Source organism: Festucalex cinctus, chromosome 19, assembly GCF_051991245.1.
Source record: "Festucalex cinctus isolate MCC-2025b chromosome 19, RoL_Fcin_1.0, whole genome shotgun sequence".
NCBI lineage: Eukaryota > Metazoa > Chordata > Actinopteri > Syngnathiformes > Syngnathidae > Festucalex > Festucalex cinctus.
The window spans coordinates 13,020,203-13,041,943 of NC_135429.1; the positions used below are offsets into that span (position 1 = coordinate 13,020,203).

General features: G+C 42.6%; 1 protein-coding gene and 2 long non-coding RNA genes across 5 annotated transcripts in view; all 3 read left to right on the forward strand.

The window, feature by feature from the left end:
- The window catches only part of LOC144007649 (teashirt homolog 1-like), a 30,431-nt gene extending 20,734 nt beyond the window's left edge, over positions 1–9,697 (forward strand). For all 3 annotated transcript variants that reach the window (XM_077507463.1, XM_077507464.1, XM_077507462.1), the window contains exon 2: positions 4,788–9,697. In XM_077507463.1, the coding sequence (XP_077363589.1) occupies positions 4,788–8,014 (3,227 nt within the window). In that variant the 3' untranslated portion in view covers positions 8,015–9,697. The remainder of the gene's footprint in view (positions 1–4,787) is intronic.
- LOC144007652 (uncharacterized) overlaps positions 1–14,455 on the forward strand; it is a 124,939-nt gene extending 110,484 nt beyond the window's left edge. The window contains exons 6-7 of the long non-coding RNA XR_013280296.1: positions 12,166–12,234; positions 14,345–14,455. This is a non-coding gene — a long non-coding RNA (uncharacterized LOC144007652). The remainder of the gene's footprint in view (positions 1–12,165; positions 12,235–14,344) is intronic.
- A 1,981-nt stretch (positions 14,456–16,436) lies between these two features.
- The window catches only part of LOC144007653 (uncharacterized), a 94,361-nt gene continuing 89,056 nt past the window's right edge, over positions 16,437–21,741 (forward strand). Inside the window, exons 1-2 of the long non-coding RNA XR_013280297.1 lie at positions 16,437–16,577; positions 16,843–16,944. This is a non-coding gene — a long non-coding RNA (uncharacterized LOC144007653). The remainder of the gene's footprint in view (positions 16,578–16,842; positions 16,945–21,741) is intronic.

Sequence of the window (21,741 nt, forward strand, 5' to 3'; positions counted from 1 at the left end):
ACAAGAGCGCGGTTGTTGTTTCAACAGGCTTCAACCCTCCTGTGTGTGTGCGTGTACACATGGAGGTGTGTGTGTAATGAGCTAATGGCTGTTGTTTAATCTCGTAACAAAATGTGTGTTTGACAGTATAGGGAAGCCAGCATTTCGCTAGCAAAACATGATTGCTCGATAAAAATAATCAAAACTAAAGTTGTTGATTGATCATCGTGTTTAATTCGCTTTATGACCAAGCTTGTATCTGAACTTAATTGTGTATCAAATAAATGTTGCCCATTTAAATGAATTGAAATGCCATTCTTCTGTTCTAGTCCCTTGTGTGGGACAAAAGTTATGCATGGGTTTCAAAGGGGGGGAAAAAATAAATTTCTGGTAAACTGGTACACCAGAGGCGAGATGCCATTCAGATAATTCAACACATGGTGACGTCTTACACCCGCGACCTTAAAGGCAGTCAACAGCCAGCCTAAATGGCTGCTTTGTAAGGGCCCTCTGGTAAGAAAGAATCTTGTGACTAAAATGACCAAAATGAGCCCATAAACTGAATAAACCTGCAGATTCTGATGATGTCCAACTGATCTTTTTGATGCTAATGCTGTTTATGTGGTTTGATTGGATCACATGGATCCCCATTAATTGATTCGCTTTAGAACTGAACATTCTGTGTGGAATCAGTTGTTTATTAATCATGTCTTGAAGCAATTGAGACAAAGTAGGGGCACTATAGTACTTGACTATCAAAAGTAGAGTTGTTCATTCCCTAGTGATGGGCGAGTGCAATACGCGTTATTAGATATGGTATTAGGTAGTGGTTTTAATTAGGAATGTCAAAATGAGTGTGTTAATTTTGAGTTGATTTAAAGTTCCTTTAATGCCACACATTTTTTTCATGTGCAGTTAATAAGCGCCCCTTATTTGGAAAGCCTGCACTGGGTGAATTCCGGTCACAATGCAGCAGACACGTCCATGCCAAAATTTAGCAGTAATAAATTTAATAATAATGCATATATTTGTGGAGACTGGGGTCAAGTTGTATTTTAAAATTTAAAAATGTGAAGAATTTCACAAGGCACTTCATTTTCAAGATTAGATAGCTCTTAATATGAAAACAAATGTACTGAGCTGTCACCAAATGTCTTACAAATCCATTTATGCCATCTAATGTCAGAAAAATTACCTATACACAAATCAATAGCACACTCGTTTTTTTTTTACAGTACCTCATTCACTTTACACTTGTACTAACAAGATTATGAAACTTGCATAAAAATATATTTTTTGTCACATTTAAGTTTTCAATGCTTTGTTTAATCAATAAGAAATAAACTGTAGAGGAATGTTGTGAATTCAGGATTTGTTTTTTTTTCTCTTCAATGTTTTCATATGTATAGATTTATCATTAATGCTAATTTTAATGACAAAATCCATCAACTGTATCTCTGAAGATATATGCAACGATATGATCCAATGCATGGTTTGGACCTTGGCAGAAGTTTGCACTCTCTTCTTGGATATCATGACATTGCGCAGGTGCACCTAAAAGAACGTCCCACAGAGAGAACTGAGTTGTTGTGACACACTCAGCGTTGACATAATTGCCTATCCTGCGTGTATAGGATGCAGGTAGTAATAATGTCATTTTATTTACAGCTTCTACCTCCACACAGGTCAATGACACACACTGATCAGGCCTGTCCAAAACCATCAGAGGTGACTGGCAGCGAATGGAGGGACTGGTGACAAAGCGAAACGGAATTGGGGGGAAAATAAGGGCTGACTGCCGTGACGGGGGCTTGCTAAATGGTGCGAAGGGGCGGGGGGGTGTTGGGCTGGAACGCAGTGGGTAAATCAGTGGGGGTGAAAGCTGGTGGAATTGAACATTAGCGCTGCAAATGAGAGGTGGGATTGCCCTCTTGGTCCAGGCGACATGAATAAATGAAGATGCGTTCCAGGGGAAGGTGTGTTTGTATGTGTGTGTCGGGGTAGTTGAATGTTTTGGTCGGTGTGACAATGAAATGTCTGATGTATGACAAGTGCTATTCTCTATTGGGCAGGCAGAAGCAACTCAGCAATTTTTGGAATATTGGGCAGATGTAGTTAGTTGTGTCCGAAACTATTTGGACAAGGATTTTTCTGGATGTCACATCAAATCCTCTGACTAGATCTGGAATTTGCTTCAAAATGTCCAACTTCTTGAGCAGGTTCTTCAGACTTCCATTCATCCTGTTTTGATTGAAAATGTCTGCCAAATTTGACCGGCTGGTGAAACTGGTGCTTGGCGCATCAAAGTGAAACCTCTGGAATTTGCCCAAAAATGGTTTCTTCAACACCAAAATTTGATTCCATGCTCTGACAAGATTAGACAGTGTTGGCAAATAAGTCTTGCCCGTCTGTCTAGCATACCTAGAATTTTGTAGAAGTGGTTAGTTGGACTTTGCCTAAAATGCCTGCTTCAAATCAAAATGGCTAAGTTCCTGTTCAACATCATAGACTTTCACTATTTAAGATGTTTCACTGAAATCTTCTATTATTTCCCACTTAGGAATGGATGTCCATTTTATGCCAAGCATGTGAGACAAAATGGATTCCACTACTTGAACGCTGTCATTGTCCAAATGCCTTAGGATCAAAACCTGTGTGTGTGTGTGTGTACTCTACTCTTTGTTAATATATCATGTCAGTGTATGTGTGTGTAGGACACAATGTTTTCGAGGACCTAACACATCCCCCTGCCCTGGAGGAGCCATGTTGTTCTTTGTGTTGTGGTGTCCCACTGCGGTGTCACCTGTTTGCAGCAGGAAATCCTGGACCGTACACTGCAATAGTGATGGGCTGCACTCCAAACACGCAGATGGCATTGCTTCTCACACACATGAAAACAAACACATATTTAACACAGAGCAGTCATTGCTCTGTTTATATACATTTATCATATTGCTTTGGTGTGTTTAACCCAGTGTTTATATTTGCCTAGCCTGATATATAACAGTCAATATGGGCTTTGTACATTTTTGACTGACAAGTTACAATCACAACAGACACCTGCATTTCAACCCCCCTTGCCTTTTGTTTTTTGTTTTTCTTGCTTTGTTTGCTGCGCTGTCAACTTAGCTTTGTCTTAAACTTGAACTTGCCGCCTTGGCCATGAATGGCTTCCATGGCGTTTCCATTTCTACACTTTTAGATGAGAGCATTTTCAATGGGCCCAATTTTGTGAATGGCCCAAGTACTGTAGAATGTAATTATAATGGTTTATTTTTAAGACAAAAACGGATGTGTGTTGAGGCTTCATGCCTCCCACGCACGCAGAAAGTGAAAAGAGGCGGGGCGGTTGCAACTGTTGAACCTCCAGCTTTTCCCAGGCAGCTGTGACTGGCACCTCACACACATCAGGTATTATGTCCACTCCTATTATGGGATGGAGTGCAACACGCTGTTTGAAGCTGACAGCACATCTGCCTCCTCGCTGGAGACTCATTCTGGCACCTCAGACAAGTATCTTATTTGAGATGGATTTGGGGGAGGGAATGTGAAGGGATAGGGGGTTGCCTTTTTTCCCCCCCCCACCTCCCCTCCTGGAAATATTTAGTTTCTTTCTTTACAATGTCGCCTCAATTTCAGTCAGGCTTCTTTCGAAGTGCGACTGGGCTGTCATGTCCGCTGGTCCTTTTCCCTTGCCCCACGCTGGGAAGACTTCCACTGGTGCTGCCAAGTCCACTCCTCTATGCCAGCCACAGCCTGGCCAGACGCACGGAACTGGCATGCTCGCCCGTCCTCGCACTATCCCCATTACTTTGGAGGAGAAATTGTGTGTGCATGTCCAGTCAAATTGAGGGATGGTGTCAGTTTTCACGTGTGAGGTCGTACTTTTGATCTGGTGGTAAATTGGTGGCTGTTGCGCGTCGTTGTAAATCCCTCTTTCAATCCATCAATTGTGTAATCAAGAGGTGCAATATCAAGTAATTAATCAAATGTAACTTTTTATTTTGTTGTCTTTTTCATGAATAACGCGGCGCATGACATTTGTTGTTTGTGGATAGTTTAGGGAAGACCCACTTCTGTTCCCAGTGCTTGGATGAGTTTGGCATGGATGCCCATTAAAGAACATCATAAATAAAATAAAATAAAAAAACAAAAAACAAAAACAACAACTTAATGCCTAACTAGGAGACTGCACTCCAACAGTTCAAGGTTACAAACATTAAGCAAGGAACTCTTTAATGCGGTGGCATAAGAATACTGTATTTATATTACACATATATGTTTTGTTATTTAATTAGTTTTAAATATTTTATACACATCTTTACTGGAATTCTTTCACCCTCTAATATTCTTCCCATCTCCCTGTATAGTTTGAATGGTCTTCTGTCCAAATATTTTTGTACATGGTGTATCTCTCAGGTCTGTCCTCAACAACCTCAAAAAGGGCCCCAAGCACAGCCAAAAGTTTTTGATGACATCTTAGTAAAGTCAAAAGTCTGTTATAGCTGCTGATAAACTCCTTAGTTCCCTGCTGTTGGTGTAATGGCAGTGTGTCCCAATACCTGTCTGTCTGTCAGTCACGTGTGAAATTTAAGGCCTTGGGGCCATTCAGCCTGCTGCCTTGAATACTGTAGCCCTATAAAGTTAATGAACACGTCTACTTTGATCCAACTGAATGACTTAGTTGTCATTTTGGCACAAAAAAAAAAGCTTTTGACTACAACTCTTCACATGAATTCCGTCAAACAACATTTAATTCTGTAATTGAATGATCTTGCACTAACCAAACCTTGTTTGCTGTTTTCCAGCTTACGGCCCTGAGGATGAGTTTGGCTTGGACAAGGCCGATGAAGAGGAACCCCTTCAGGATGATGGCCTGTCTTTGGACGGCCAGGACACTGATTACTTGTTCAATGACGGTGAGGATGCTGGGGATTGCTTCAGCTGCCAGAACTCGCCGCTCAGCAACGGCACCAACCCGGATGCCGGCTACGCCTCTCCGCTCAGCGTGGCCAGTGACCACCTGGCGGACCTCAAGACACCACTCTTGGTCAGCGACGCTGGGCAAAAGCTGGAGGAGAAACTGGAGGAGAGTGCCGAGCCACTCAATGGCCTCTCTCTGCAGGACAGTTTGGCCAAAATGAAAGCTGCCTATGCAAACTTGATCTCCGATGCCTCGTGGTCGAGCATCGCTGCGGACATGCTGAAAGGTAAACAAGATGACGATGTTGTGTCCGGCAAGAGCAACAAGAGCGAGCACAACGACAGCAATGGGACCCAAAACCACCAAAGCCAAGCAGGTGTCCTGTCAAAGAGCAGATTGAGCATCACCTGCGCTAGCACTAACACAACTACCAGCAACACTGCAACATTACGAACCGTCTCAAGCAACACCAATGTCAATTCGGGGTTAGCTTATGACTGGCACCAGGCGGCTTTGGCCAAAACCTTTCAGCATACGCCCTACCAGCTTCTCCCTGAGCCAAGTCTCTTCAGCACCGTGCAGCTTTACAGGCAAAACAACAAGCTGTATGGGCCTGTGTTCACAGGCGCCAGTAAGTTTAGGTGCAAGGACTGCAGCGCAGCGTATGACACCTTGGTGGGTCTGACCATCCACATGAACGAAACTGGCCACTACCGTGATGACAATAAGGACACAGAGGATGATCGGGGCAAGAAGTGGTCCAAGCCCCGCAAACGTTCCCTCCTGGAAATGGAGGGCAAGGAGGATGCCCAGAAGGTACTTAAATGCATGTACTGTGGCCACTCGTTTGAGTCCTTGCAGGATCTCAGTGTCCACATGATCAAAACGAAACACTATCAGAAAGTGCCTTTGAAAGAACCGATGCCGGCTCTCACTTCCAAGCTTGTCCCGCCGACCAAAAAACGAGCCTTACAAGACTTGATGTTGCCGAGCTCCCCCGATTCTGTCTCTTCTGGTGTCCCGCTTGGAGAAACGCCTAAAGATCCGAGGCTGACCAACCCCTATGTCACGCCAAACAACCGCTACGGTTACCAGAACGGCGCCAGTTACACGTGGCAGTTTGAGGCGCGCAAGGCGCAAATCCTCAAGTGCATGGAGTGTGGCAGTTCCCATGACACCTTGCAGCAACTGACAGCGCACATGATGGTCACGGGGCACTTTCTTAAAGTCACCAATTCGGCTTCTAAAAAGGGGAAGCAGATCGTTTTTGATCCTGGTAGCGAGGAAAAATTTCAGTCCATTCCCTTGCCTCCAACGACCACCAAGCTCCCAGCTCCAAATGTGAAGTCTCAGCCTGACTCCCCCTTGCAGCCTGTAAGTCCTGATGAGGAGACTAGGGAGGGAGAGGATGAAGAGGCAGAGGAAGAGACTGAAATGCCAGTGGAAATAGCCAAAAAAATTAAAGAAGAGAGGGAAGATCCACCTGAGAAATCAGATAAACCAGAAAAGGCAAAGCCCTACCAATATCTCCGAGAGGAAGACTTGGAGGAGGTGCCCAAAGGGGGGCTGGACATATTGAAATCGTTGGCAAACACGGTTTCAAGTGCAATCAGTAAGGCCCAGACGGGCGCCCCGACGTGGGGCGGTTACCCCAGCATCCATGCTGCCTACCAGCTCCAGAGCTCCCTCAAGTCCACTCTGCCCTCTTGTGTGCAGGTTCAGCCTTTATTCAGCAGCAACTGTCTAAAGGTGGCGCTTTCTGACCTGGTGCCTGGCAGCCCATCATCACCGCTGACTCACAAGAATAATGTGCAAGCCATGGAGAAACTGGTGGAGAAGGTGACTGGGAAGAGCTTGGAGAAGAGCGAAAAAGAGGAGAAAGTCAGGTCTACCAAGTCACCGTTGCCAAATTGTAAAGATAAACGGGTTTCACCCAACCTAGAAAAGACTGGCCTTGACAAAACTGAGTCCAGAAGCAAAGAGAGCAAAAAAGCTATGCAGATCAAGGAGGAGGCCACGTTGTCAAAAAAGGCTGTCAATGACGGCTGCAACAACCTGAGCATCATCACTGACCACTCCCTGGAGCAGCCCCTCGTCAATCCCCTCAGTGCCCTGCAGTCCATCATGAATACACACTTGGGCAAAGCTGCCAAGGTGACCACGCCCTTCAGCGACCCCTTTGCCACGCTCTACAAGCTCAATGGCAAGTCGCCCCTAATGAAGCCGGCTGAGTTGCTGGCCGAGTACCAAAATGACCAACCCATGGATTTGACCAAGTCAAGGAGCACCAACGGGCCCTCGGTGAATTGTACTGCACCAAACCGGCAGCCGGGCTCCAGAAGCGCATCCCAGTCGTCATCGCCGCCCCTCCGAGAGAATGCTTTAATGGACATATCGGACATGGTGAAGAATCTGACGGGCCGATTGACACCGAAGTCCACCACACCGTCCTCCATTTCGGACAAGTCTGATGTTGATGGGGGAACATTCGAGGACAGCCTGGAGGAGATGTCCCCCATCCAGAGGAGGAAAGGGCGCCAGTCCAACTGGAATCCGCAGCACCTCCTGATCCTCCAGGCGCAGTTTGCCTCCAGCTTGCGGGAGACGGCTGAGGGGACGTTTGTCATAAGTGACCTGGGCCCCCAGGAGCGGGCGCACATTTGCAAATTCACCGGTCTCTCCATGACCACCATCTCACATTGGCTGGCCAATGTGAAGTACCAGCTAAAGCGGACAGGCAGCACCAAGTTCCTCAAGAACCTGGACTCGGGCCAGCCGCTCTTTCTTTGCAGCGACTGCGCCTCCCAGTTCAGAACTCCTTCGTCCTACATTCGCCACTTGGAGTCCCATCTGGGCTTCACCTTACAGGACCTTTCCAAGCTCTCCATAAACTTCCTCGAGCAACAGGTTGTTGGCAGGATGGACGAAAAGACGCTGGGTTTGTCGGAGCTCACAGAGCATGACGACAGCGACGGCGGCTCGGTCAGTCAATGTAAACTGTGCAGTCGGACCTTTGTGACCAAGCATGCCATCAAATTGCACCTCTGCAAGACGCACGGCAAATCCCCTGAGGACCACTTGGTCTTTGTCAAAGAGTTTGACAAGCAGTGATTGGGCCGTGCTGGCAATTCCTGGAACTACTGCACTAAAACCACCCAGCTTCAATCTGTCCAATCAGAGTGCCACAACTGTACAAAGCGTTGTCACATCACACATGGTAGCTTTAACAACCCGTGTATTGTTTCTTTTTTCTGTCTTCAATTGGCAATCAAGTGAAATATAAAAAATAAAATAAAATAAAGGTGATGTTATTTGTTGCTAGGGTGACAATGGCTTGAAATATTGAGATGATTTAATCTTCTTGTGCGGATGAGAAACTATTTGGTAGATGTAGTGTAAACAGTGGTTATTCAAAGAACAGCTGATCTTTTCACATGATAATTCTGATTTACTCAAACAGGAAATATCCCCCTAAACCAAAAAGCGTACTTTTAATGTAACACCAAAAGATTATTTTCTTATTTTGATGTTAGGCTGAGATCAAAAACACAAATGGGAAAATGCCCCATGGGCTGAAATAGATGTAAAAATGATTCACCAAATCATATTTTATCAATCTGCATTTGCTAGCTTAATGCTAGCATAGAATGTAAAATGGGCTAACATGGGTGTTCTGGTAATTATAAACCATACACTGACCAGCGTCGCATTCAAACATAGCATATAACAATACTCTTTCTGTTTGGAACAACTGTATTAGTTGGGGACCTTCTCTGCCCCTTCCTCTAAACCGCTGTCAAGCATGCAGCAATTTGTCTGCATTGTTGCTTATTCCTGTGGCCCATTTTTCCAATTTAGCATTTTTGTTCTGTGCCTAACATAAAAATGTGTGTGGGCGGGAATTGGTCCACTTTGGTGTTTTAGCAATTTATAATCGAGATCAAGAACGATACACAGATTTTTACGCCACATAGTGTAATTACTCATCCAAGCATTATGGACATACAACAGAATGTGATGGGATGGATGGGGGTCTTGCACTTGTCCCAAAGCTAAAACGTTGCAGGTTGATGTAAATTGTACAAAAATGGTGCTGCAACTGCGTAGAGTCTGAGCGGGTGACGGCCGCTCTTGTTTGGTGCACTCCATCTTTGATGAGCCTTTGGGAATTGTACATCTGTTCTTTTAAAACTGGACTGGCGCGCCCATTTCTGTCACCGTCAACTTGCGTATTATTTATGAGATTGTTTGTGCACGTGTTTTAATGTAAAGTGGTGGGCAAATGAGGAGACCTCCATTTAAGAGAAAAAAAAAAGACAGACATTTAAATGAAGGTGAAGCAGTTGAAGGATGCTCTAAAATTGATATTATTGTTATTTAAATATGTGGAGAGGAACGACAGAAAAACAGCTGTTTTAAAAACAGCAAAAGGATAAAAGGTGTCAGAAAAAATGTACAGTACTGTACAGTATTAGCATTATTTGAGAAAATGAATGAAGTTGCTGTATGAAAAATCAGCAAGCGGATGCGCGTTAGCGTATCTGGCTTGTTACAATTCCACATTATTTGTACTGTATGAATTTTTATAATGTTATTTTCTAGACAAAGATGGCCGAAAATGTATAAAGTTGGGTTTTGTTTCTTTTTCTTTTCCATCAAATGTGGTTGACACAGAAGCACTTGTAACAATAAGAAATATTGAAGAAGAAAAATATTGTTTTCCTGAAGTTTAAATTGCTCTGATGCTATTTTTTGTCTTTGGTTGTAAAATAAATGCCATGGTTTCAACTTCAATGCTGTTGCTGTGTACTTTACATTTGAAAGGTGAAATATGTCCAAGGGCACTTGGTGAAAAGGTAAAATATGTGATGAAATGTGTGAATGTGATGAAAGAATTTTAATTTTTAAAAAAGTTAATAAATGTTGATACAAAAAGACAAAATACAACGAGGAGAGAAAAATAATGATATTGGGGGGGGGGGTTGTCAGCTTCATTTCAAACATTACACCTTTCAATAAAACTTTTGATTCAAAACAACCAACCCATTGTTTATTTTTAGTCTGCTGCTTAACCATAATGTTTTTAATTTTGCATGTTATTAATGCGATCTGTTTGTCTTTTTGTTTTGTGCTTCACGTGTGTGTCTATATAGCAAGAATAATCCCTTTATAGTGGGCTGTTGCAGATAAAATAGAGAGGGAGGACAGGATAAGCTTGGGACGCGTGTGTTTGATGTGGAGCTTGGCTTTGCTGTTCAGCAGTGCCGGCAGGCACCTGATGATAAAAACCAAGAAGCTGTGGCATATTTCCACCGAGGGCATTTAAGTCGACGCGGTCCCGCCCTGCGCCGCTCTTGAACGCTCGCCTCAGGTGTCTTCACTCCCGAGAACAATGAGGCTGTGTTTCTCTGGGAAATGGACCCCCACCGCCACCTTTGTTTTGCAAAGTGGGATCTGATTAGAAGTCCCTTCTTGGAAGGTTTGAGGGCCATTTGAGCACTGGTCAACCTAAAGAATATAAGAAGCAAAATAGTCATCATTCTGCAAGAAAAAAAAAGTGTTTTCAGGCCTGAAAAGTCAGAACATAGTTTTTACAATGTCCGAACAAGGATGATGTCACAACTTTTCCTGTATGATTCCTGACTAGTTTCAAGTCATCTGAAGAAGTGTCAGACTCATTTCCTAACAAAACAATAAGGCACCTTTTCATGCTGAGAGCGAAGTTACAGGTTTCCAAATCACCCAGGATGGTTTGCTGGCTCGTCAACGAGATGTGCTGCCATCTCCTGTCAGTGGAACTTGTTTTTGTTCAGATACCGTGCGACATGTCAGGGCCAGGGCCTAGAGGGAAGAGGAGGCCCCTCAATAAGCGACAATATGGATGCTTTCCAGAGAAATGACACCTGCCTAAGTGACTGTTGGAGGAGCTGTGTTTTACTATACATTACAGCCTAGGGGGAAAAAAAAAAGGCCTGGCCAAAATAATGTGGACAATGTCAATCAGGTTCTCATTTGCAGTGGATGTACATCTATATTAGGAGTGCAACATAACACAATTATAATCAGAAAATCATTTTTGATTTAGCAGATGCAAGTGCATTGAATTAAACCAAATAAATCTGCTGTATGTATAGGTATCAGATAGCATTTCATTTTCTGGAGGAAATCTCTCATTGACAGTACTGACAAGTTCATTCATATGAACGACTAACAACTCATTGGATTGTAGTGATGCTGCCACTATCTAACGTATTCAAAATCTGCTATGCTATTGATTATTTGATTTCATTGAGCAGAACAATGCCCCAAAATTATTTTTTTTGTTGATCCACTAAGGTTGGATGCAAATTGATTGGAGCGGATATAAGGACTTGTAATTTATTATAGTCTGTATGGATGCATTGTTAAACATCGACAAAATTAGCCAATGCTAAAGTGTTAGCATTTGTGAATGATTGCCGTCTACTGGTTAAGTGATGCACACCTGAAACCAAACAGCAGCTCATATTTTGCAGTAATCACAGCCCAGGTGCTTGTTGGGAAGTTCAGAACTTCCTTTCTTGTTCTTTGGGGATGCCAATGCGCTGTATTGTTTAATAAAAACCCGATAAGTACTAGTGAGTGTTTTTAAGCAGACAAATCACATCAGCTGTTGCACTAACAGAAGATGTATAGATTAGATCACAGTTGCAACATTGCAATACTGCCATCTGGGGGACAAAAAAATGTGCACACAACATGGATTCTAAAACATGGCTTTGGCAGAGCTTTGAGACTTAAGAGAAAATTTAGTGTATTTAGGTTAAAACTGTGGAGAAAACAGCTAGTTGCAGCATGTCCCTGGTTGAGCTCTATTTTATTGCCACCTTCTGGCCGTTTTTGTAACAACTGCTATTGCCATTCTCTAGCTCAGAGAGCTTATGTATGTCTAAAAAATAACGTGTCTGTGAGATCCTGGTAATACACAAAGTAGAATGTATTTATATGTTTCTGGCAACAAATGAGTAGTGTCAACATTATGACCTTGACCAAATCTTGATGTGAAATTAGCATTTGTTAGCTTAGCAAAGGTTTGCCTGTTACAGGCATAAAGTTGTCAGATTGAACAATGTTAGCAGCATCTATTTCTTGTTTAGATCTATTCCCGTTACTGTGCTGCACGCTAAATAGCCCTTAGGCCTGATTAGATGTTTCAATGTTATTGTGTTTTTTTTTGTTTTTTTTGTTTTTTTTCCCAACCAGTTGTTCTCTTCTATTTACAGTTTCCAAGCATGAGGAGCATTTCTTTGGTGCCACCTGGTGGCATCCTGGTCTCAAAGGAACTATTTGAGGTGAGTTGAGGAGCTTCTTTTAGACAAAGTCATATGCTGCCATCTTGTGGCATTTGCAGGGTGTTACAAACCCTTTTTGAGGGGGCCATGGATGACTTGCACAAAATCACGATTCACATCAATGGCGCTGAATGGGAGTTCTCTTTATCCCCATCTGTGTTCATTGTTTTTAATGATGTATGCAAATCAGAGGCTTAGCTTAGCTGCATTGTTCTTTATGAATGAGATGTGCACTGAATACACTATGCATGGGAATGTCTTCATGTTCCCTAGCCACAAGAGGGGGGGTCAGCGTACATGACAGGCTTAGTAACAGTAACTAAGGGAGACAGGTCTCAAAACAAATCAAAAAGGGCAACGTCCACCTGGAATGTGTTGACTTCTGAAGGCTCAACTTTTTTTTTCTTTTTTCTGCCAATTGTATCTGTTATTGCTGGCTGCAATGTTGGAAAAATCCGAATAGTTGTGACGTGTCACATAAAAAGTAGGTTGCGGATGTATGCGGTTGACCACAATGCAGACGGTGACATCACCCTCCCGGAGACACTTGCGTGTGTGCGCGATACCAAATAAATAGGTTACAAGTGTCGCTGCTGCCATTTGCTCATTATTCCCGACTATTCCTGGCCTGGGAGGGGATGTCAGGCGCGTTTCATCCGGCAGCCTTGGTGGACAGTGTGATGAGCCTCATTCACGTGTGGTCCAAATGCTTCGCATGAGAAGGGGGGTTGGGGGCCCCAAACTCCAGCAAAATGACACTCGGCCGACAAGCCGTCAGCAGGTGGCTGTCATATTAAGCGGCTAAATTCAGGCGACACCCATCCGCTGGCCTCACTTGGGCCGACCTGACAACGCTTCATGTTCCCCGCTGTCTTTTTCTGAGGGGCTTTGTTAGCTGGGGTGGGAGTGGAAAGAGGAGTGTGGGGGGTGCTTTTAATCACCATGACGGACCCTTCCCTGTGCGCACACACTTCACGTAGGAGTGGGCCTATGCTGAGGGCAGTGGGCTGGCCGGCGTGCCATCATTAGTCCAAGGCGACGCTGCGAGCTCCTGACACATGTTGATGTGAGTTTTCATTCGGCTTTCACGAGGAGCATACGCATTATGCAGAATGGTGATGGCGCAGTGCTACTGTCACCAGGTGGCGGGAAGACGACATGCTGAAGAAGAGAGAGGCAGGGGGAATTTATTCGTGGTGGAATGGAACAGGAGGTCCTTTATGATGATCCTGGCTTACGAGGTTGCAATGTTGCAAGTGGCACCCAATGTTTCTTTTCTTTTGCCGTGATGTTGCAATGACATCACAGAGTGAGTTTTCACGTTGTGCCACGAGTGCAGTGTTTCTCAATTCTGGTCCTCAGGCCCCCCTATCCAGCCTGTATTGCATGTCTCCCAATTCCCAATGCAGCTGATTCCAATGACAGCTAATCAGCGAGCTCTGGGGAAGCCTGATAGCGATCCTCACCTGTGTTGGAATTGGGAGACATGGAAAACAGGCTGGATAGGGGGCCCTGAGGAGAATTAAGAAACACTGCACGAGTGGAAGGTTACATTGGCCAGGACTCATAAAAGTCTGCACATTGCTGTTTAGCTCTATTTTGGCAGTGACATAAACTGGATTTGCATTGAAATTGGAATGCACAATAGCATTTTGTGCCTGTGTAATTACAGATAAAGACTTTGGGGTGGTGTGGTTCAGTGGAAGGGTGGTTGACTCCCAACCCAGAGGTTGTGGGTTCGATCCCATGCCATTGTGACCATGTTGAAGTAAGGTTGAGGAAGACACTGAATCCCCAATTGCTCCTGACGCTGCCTCATCAGTAGGCAAAATGTGAAGTGCTTTGAGGGTCTTGTAAGGTGGAAAAGCACTATATAAGTGCCATTTATCATTTGTAGTTGTGCAAATAAGTACATGGTTCATCAAAAGTTTGGAAATATGTACGTTTATCCATTATGTTCCTTTATCCAAATGTTCCTTTTAAAAAAAAAAGAAAAAAAGAAAAAAAAAGTTCCCATCACTCATTTCTTTGGTTTGATTCCATAAACCCTAAATTAAGTCCCTATCATTATGTGATGTTTGACATCTTTTAATTTATGTCTCTCCACCAGTGATGGCGGTGCTTGCAAATTCGATGGGAGGATGACAAGAGGGTGGTGACACACGGGAAATGGCTGCATCACATGTGGATGGATCCTTTCTTATCATCACTGATGGCGAGCTACAACTTCAGCACCCTTCATCCTGTTATTCCCCACCCAAAGTTGGCAAGTCACAACTTGTCTGTGCGTCAAAGTTGCTTTGCGATTGAGCCCGTTTCTTGTCTTTACACCTTCAGCAGACTTTGAGAGAGGCAGACATGATAGGAACAGGGAAACCTTCCCACTGCCCGTGCAGGATCCTTTTGACAATCACAGGCTGTCATCATGTCCCGATCAGGTCTGTCAACACACTCGCACTTCCAGTCGACTGTCATATTTTGAGCTGTGCTATTTACGCGTGTGTAACAGTTACATGCGAAAACGCATCACATGTTTTGGGGCTCCTAAAAATAAGATGTAAGATGTGCTTTCAATCTGTCTGCCAAATGCTAAACTCTACTGAGATTTAATGTTTTTTGTAATGTACAGGCGACTGAATAGAAGTGTCAAAAGTTGAAAACATGGCACAGTAAATTTACTACTACAAATGAAGCTTAGAATATAATAGTTTTAATTTCGTCAGCACACATTTTTCACAGGAATAATTATTAATAAACAACAAGTGGGACTAAACCCCTCTGCATTTCCGTCGACCAATGAAGATGACACGAAAATGTGCTTAGCTGGACTAAAACCTATGGGCATTTTATAAAGTCCATGAACAAAAACAAGATGAAATGCGTATGATTTTGTAAAATCTTGTATCTGCTAATTTGCCATGTCTGCGTCTGTGCACAAACACGTGGGACAGACAGGAGGTGGATACATAGTTGTAACTAGGGTTGTTTCAAGAACCGATACTTCGGTGACAAGTCGATGCCAAGATTCTGAAAATGTGACGGTATTGACTTTTCTGTAATACTCGAAGTGCCGTTGATATCGAGGTGGCATATCTGGCCGCATCTTTTGCGGGTGTTTATTTATTTTTATTTAGTTTTTTTAAATCCCACACGCACTCACTCACACAAGCTTACATCATGTAAACTGGGTGGATATGAGCGCTTATCTGGCAACCCACGTTACATCTCATGTCGTCACGTGACTACCCTCCCGCTGCTACAATAATAAGGAAGTAGATAGAGCAAAATGCGTGCAACATGACAGTAGGGTATTTTCAGCCATTCGTTTTTCCTTCTGAAGCAAGGACATGGAAAACGGGAAGCAAACCGATTTCCGTTTTTTGTTTTGATGTATATGAACAAATAACGGGAAACGAGTCGTCTCCCGTTTTTGTTGAATTAAAAATGAAAATGAAAAACGGGAAACGGGCCCTGATCCGATGTTCTATTATGTGTTTATTTAGCACAAATCGGGAAATGAAATGTGGCCGTAAACCGTTTTTCGCAAGCTGGTTTCTCCTTGACCCGGAAGCCGTTCATCTTTTGCGGCACGTCACTGCTGCTGCTGCAGTGGCACATTGCTGCCCCCTAGTGTCCATTTTGAGGCTTCCGTTAGCGCCTATACTTCGGGACTTCCAAAAATGGCTTTAAATGGCTATCACAACTTGATAGTGGAAATGAAAAATAACGGCATGGCGTCTAGTGAAATCGCTACACATCTGCGTCGCCAATTTAGCCCTATAAGAAGACTTACGGAGAGAAATGTCCGAAGGTGGCTCTCAGATCATTGTCTGTCAGAGGCCTCGAAATAGACACTAGGGGGCAGCAAGCTTCCACTGCAGCAGCAGCAGCAGCAGCTTGTGACGTGCCGCAAAAGATGAACGGCTCCCGGTCAAGGAGAAACCAGCTTGCGAAAAACGGTTTACGGCCACATTTCATTTCCCGATTTGTGCTAAATAAAATCATAATAGAACATCGGATAAGGCTCGTTTCCCGTTTTTCATTTTATTTTTTATTTCAACAAAAACGGGAGACGACTCGTTTCCCGTTATTTGTTCATATAAATCAAAACAAAAAAACCGGAAATCGGCTTGTTTCCCATTTTCCATGTCCTTGCTTCAGAAGGAAAAACGAATGGCCGAAAAGTACACGGACCGGACCCAGTAGCCCGCACATCTGCGTTGTCTTCAACTGCTGCGGTCCCTCAATTAGTTGAGAAGAACAAACACCAAAGTCGCGTACTTTGGATTTGAGGTTGATGCGCAGGGATTGAGATACCGAAACCGTTTTCAGACAAAAATATGGTAGTTAATTTTGTTAGCTTGTTTTGATATGGTTAGAAGACTAGCATGCTAAACACATTTTATAGTTTGAGGGCTGCTTGTGGACTAGGAAGGACATAAAAAAAAAAGTCAGCATCAATGCCAACCTTTGACAATAATGGATCATTTGAATGCACAGTACTTTATTTTTACTTCGTTAGATTGTGACAGAAACATTTAGGAGAATGTGTATTAAAAAGGAAAGTTCCCCTTAAGTCCTTTAAAGCAATTGTGTTTTTCATTGTAGGTAGAAAGTCACCTCCCACTTGGTTTGAATTCCATGCTGGTGTAGCGCCTTGACGTTGTGGAAGGCGACAATACCTGAGAACTCCACAAGACTTTACAAAAGGTACCAAAATGTGATTTTAGGTTTCATTGTTGACCCATAAAAGCAAGTGGTCAACCCACAACCTTCCACATTACCGCCTGTTGTTTTTCACCCCCCACAATCCTTTCCCACTCAGGTGTCGTTTATTTGTTGTTTTACTGCACGGTTATTAAGTGGCCAATACATTAAAAAAAAAAAAAGTCAAAGGCTTGAAAATGAATATGCAAGCGTTCTGTCGTTTTCCTGATAATGGTGTGTCTCTCAGCTCTTAGTATTAACGGCAATTTCCCCTGATCCGCCGTGACAAACAAACACAAGTGATAATCCTATTATATGTATTTTCAGTGTTTTTATTCAACACTCTTTGTTTACCCTTTCCATTTGTTCAAAGGTGTTATTTTGTTGTGAGTGACTATCCAAATCAACTTTCAGATATTTCAGTTTCAGTGTTGTTGTTTTTTTCTGACAAAATTAGGATTCCTTGCAGGTTTTTGCCAGGTTGCTTAGCATTGTAGTCGCTGGTTGTCTTTATGATGAGAGATGATGTTATTGATGTTAAAATATCAGGAAGTCCAACAGCTTAGAAACAAAAATACCTGCATATGCTCTTGCAAACATGGCTCGAAAACTTATCTACAAGCTGGCAATATAACTGTGTTGTGTATGTAATGTTTTTAGGGGCAGACATAAGGTAGACTTCTTTCTTTCCCTTTTTATTTGTCTTTAAATGAATGGGGAATAAATTGGAATTGCAATTGAAACATTAAATGCTAAATTGCAAGACTGAAGTTGTATTTTTCTTAAGAAGCCCATTTTACGACTATGCCGATTGAATTATAAAAATTTGCTTGCAAGAAAAATCATAGTCAAAGAAATTCAAAACACTTATCCTTCATTGTGAAGGGTAAACGAACGGTATGATACTGAAGCCATAATTCTAAGAGATGTAATAATTGTGCAAAATAAGGCCAGGGAGCTGAAGATGTTTTTGTAATGAAAATTACAGTTTGGTGATGAATGTCTTCTGTGAAACTTTTAGAAATGTTCCATCCGTTTGTTGTTGCAAGCCAACGGAAGTGTTTTGTCTTTTTTGGTCAGCTGAGTGGCTTTGGTGTATAACCAACTGGTGAAGTTGAGATGGGCACTTTGCAATGAAGTTTCTGGGAGTGTTAAGCCTTAAAGTGCTAAAAATAAATAATTTTGAGTGCCAGAGGAACTTTGGCATGATGATGACACCTTCCTTTCCTAATACCTGAACTAAATACTCTCGCTTGCTCCCAATGTGCGTCCTTTAATCGCAGAATAAGTGCCTCGGGGGGCCTAATAAAGAGTGACAATTAAAGGATCCTCACCTTTGCCTGTGGCGTTGAAGAAAAGTCTCCTTGTAATTATTGTGGAAGCGTTTGTTGGAATCTTAGCCGACAAATCCGTGAAACCCAGATGACAGAAGACGCTGAGACTCCTTTCATCTTGGGGGGGTGAGCCACTGACAAGCTCTGGTGATGCACCTTTCATTGGCAACGTTTTAATGTCTTGTCATGCCTCGTGCGCCCTGCGCGCGACGCGTAGGCGACGCCGCTTGTATTACAGTGAGTTCAGGCAACTTCTGAAGAGCAATAGTACAACTTTGGCTAGTGCTTCATTCAGTAAGGAGCTTTTCTTTTCGCAGAGAGTACATATGGGCATGTGTGTGTGTGTGTGCGGGTGTGTGTGTGGAGGGGGGGGTGCTTTGTTTGTAGAATTTGCAGTTTTATCTGGGTATAGAATAGTAAGAAGCCTGGAACAATATTCAGGAGGAGTCAGAATTATAAAACCAGTCATTTTTCACACTTGACAAAGTTCAGAATTATTACAGTAGTCCATCATCACGCGAGAGAGGTGACATTCCATGTCACAAGAGCTAGCTTCTGTTGCTGGGGATTGACCCGCCAAAGTTCCTGCATTTGGCTGCCACCCAGCTCACTATGCTCCAGACCCCTTTGCCCCCCCCCCCCCCACAGGTGGTGAGCCCATAGGAAGGGGGACCCATGTTGTCTTTTCAGGCTATGCCCGGGGTGCCCCATGGGTGAAGGCCTGGCTATCAGACACTTGTCTTTGAGCCCTGCCTCCAGCATTACAGTCGTGTAATGTGAAAATCTTTTCAATGTCACACATTGCAGAAGGCCGCTGCAGACAATCCTGCAAAATGTCAATGATTTGAAGTGACAAAAAAAAAAGGTAGATAAAGACAATGAGGCACTTTAATGCAAACGTGCCAGCACAAAGCCCCTGTCCACATGCTGGCAGTCAAGTCAGATGCGATGTGCTAAAGAGCTTTCAAGGCCCAACTAGCTTATATTTGTTTGATATAACATTTGGAGTTCCCCCCCCCAAAAAAGGCTCAAGTTAGCATTGATGCTAGTTAGTGATTGTGTAAGTGCTGGACAGTGAGTCTCTTTCAAAGGAATTGAAAAATCAGTGATAGATATTTTAGTGGGTTTAATAGATTTTTTTCTAGTGTGTTCTTCAATGTGCTGTATCACTTGATCTATCTGCTCAATGAAATATCTTGATGACAGTGGCCACTTGGCACCTCATCATGTTGGCCATCTGGTGGTGTCATAGAGCCTCCTGTCCTGTGGTGAGCCCAGTGGGAGGGTCTGGACCTGTCATCACCACCCCCAAGCTTCTAACCCCTCAGTCAGACTTCAAAATCTTCCTGCTGTCTAATTTGGATTAAACGTGCTTTATATGTGAAGCTTTTTGATCCTATTACAAGCGTCTGAACAGTTAGCAGACAAGTCCAATGCAGTCATTAAGTAATTGATTGATTAAAACACCTTCAGTATTTATGTAGAAAATCACATATTTTATTTTCTCTGGTCAAGACTTTCTTCTCATAGGATTATGATTAATCTCATAAAGTTATGATTTTCCTCCTTAAGTAATGCATTTTTCAACTGACCATAATCTTATTTGGTACTAAGATGCTGGCAAGGCCCATCATAGTCAAAATAAAGCTCATCAATCCACTCAAACTTATTGGGTGTGTTTGATACACCCTTTTTTTTCCCAGACTGGTATCAGTACGGCTATCCATACGATACTGACACCAAGCACTGTTACCACCAATATTTTCGGAAATTAAAAATCTCACCCAAAACCAATCCCAGATAATTTTAAAGAAGGTTAATGATAACTTGGTAATGGTTAGCCATTGTGATTTACCCCCTTCCCCATGTAAAATATGTGGTTTTGCTCATTAAAGGCACAGAAAGGGCTAGTCTCGGAAGTTTAGGGAATTTCTCCAGATCAATCAATCAATCAACTTTATTTATATAGCACCTTTCATACATTTAAAATGCAACTGAAAGTGCTGGACATCCATAATACAATAAAATAAAAGAAAGAAAAAGCCCCCCCATCCCCATGATCATACCCACAGACACACCCAAAACCCAACAAACACATGAAAACCACAACATGGCGGGGCACAGAAGTACCCTGTAAGGAAAGGCACCCAGGAGGAGTTCATCCACAGTGAGATGGATGAAGAACAAGCATCCCTCTCACTGTGGAGGCTCCCCCATGAGAAAACACTGGAGCTAAAAATTTAATAACTACCAAATAAAAACATTTAAACACTAAAAGAAAACAGTTAAACACGATAGAAAAATACACGATAGATTAAAATAGTTAAATAAATAAAAGGGATAAAAATATATAAATAATAATAAAATATATAATAATAATAATAATAATAATAAATAAATAAATTTTGGGGAAAAAAAGATCAATCAAATGCCAAACTAAAAAAGTAAGTCTTAAGCCTCCTCTTAAATACATAAATACAGATGTCATTTGCATGCCTTCAGGGTCAAATGATATTTTGGCAGCCTGTGCGTAAATTACGAAATGTTGTTTGTGTGTGTGCTAGAGACGGATGTGCTTATCACTGGAGTCTAAGTTGCTTCCTGTCTGCATTTGTCGCTGGTGTGCACCTTTAGCAGTTCTCCATTGGCGTGTTGGGATGCAATAATGTAAGTGCTGTTGATGATGTCATCTGACTATCAGGGGCTTTCAAACAATTAGCATCTTCTTTGTTTGCAGCAACATGCATGCAACTCACTCATCAATCCAAAGCAGGCTGGGGGGGCACTGGCAGTAGTTGTGGCTAGTGGCAAATGTTGCATGTCAAGGTGAACAGACTACGAAGGGCTTATAAACATGTGCAATGCAGTGTAATTATTTGGAATGGCTGGGGAGTGAGTCACCATTTTAAATGCATTTGATCTTATTTTAGAAATGGACATTGTGCTGGCTCTTCTAGTGTACCACCAGAGGGCAGCACAAAACTGCACATCAGGGAAGGCATGCTTAATGTAGTGGCACAGAAGTCACAAAAAAAAAAAAAGCTGTAGTAGTCACAGTCATAAATGTGCTCAATAACGGGTCAAGCAGATGAATATGTAAAGTTATAAGCTGTGTACAATGCTGATGCTTATTAATTTAATGGTGTAATTGACCAGCTGTGAACATCTCCTTTGTGGCTGAGCTCGAAACGATATTCAGATCTCTTAAATTTGACACAATTTGGCCCTTTGTTTGAGGCCCAACATGGATTAAAATGTTCTTTCGTGATGTTATCCAGCAGCAGCAGCAAAAAAAAAAAATATATATATATATATATATATATATATATATATATATATATAAAACATGTATATTGCATTATTCATAAAAGGTTGATCCCGCAATTGGATTCCTCTGGTCTGCTCCCAGAGATTAATGAGCATGAGTTTGTCTTATAATTCAGAGTTCATTGTTACATACATCATA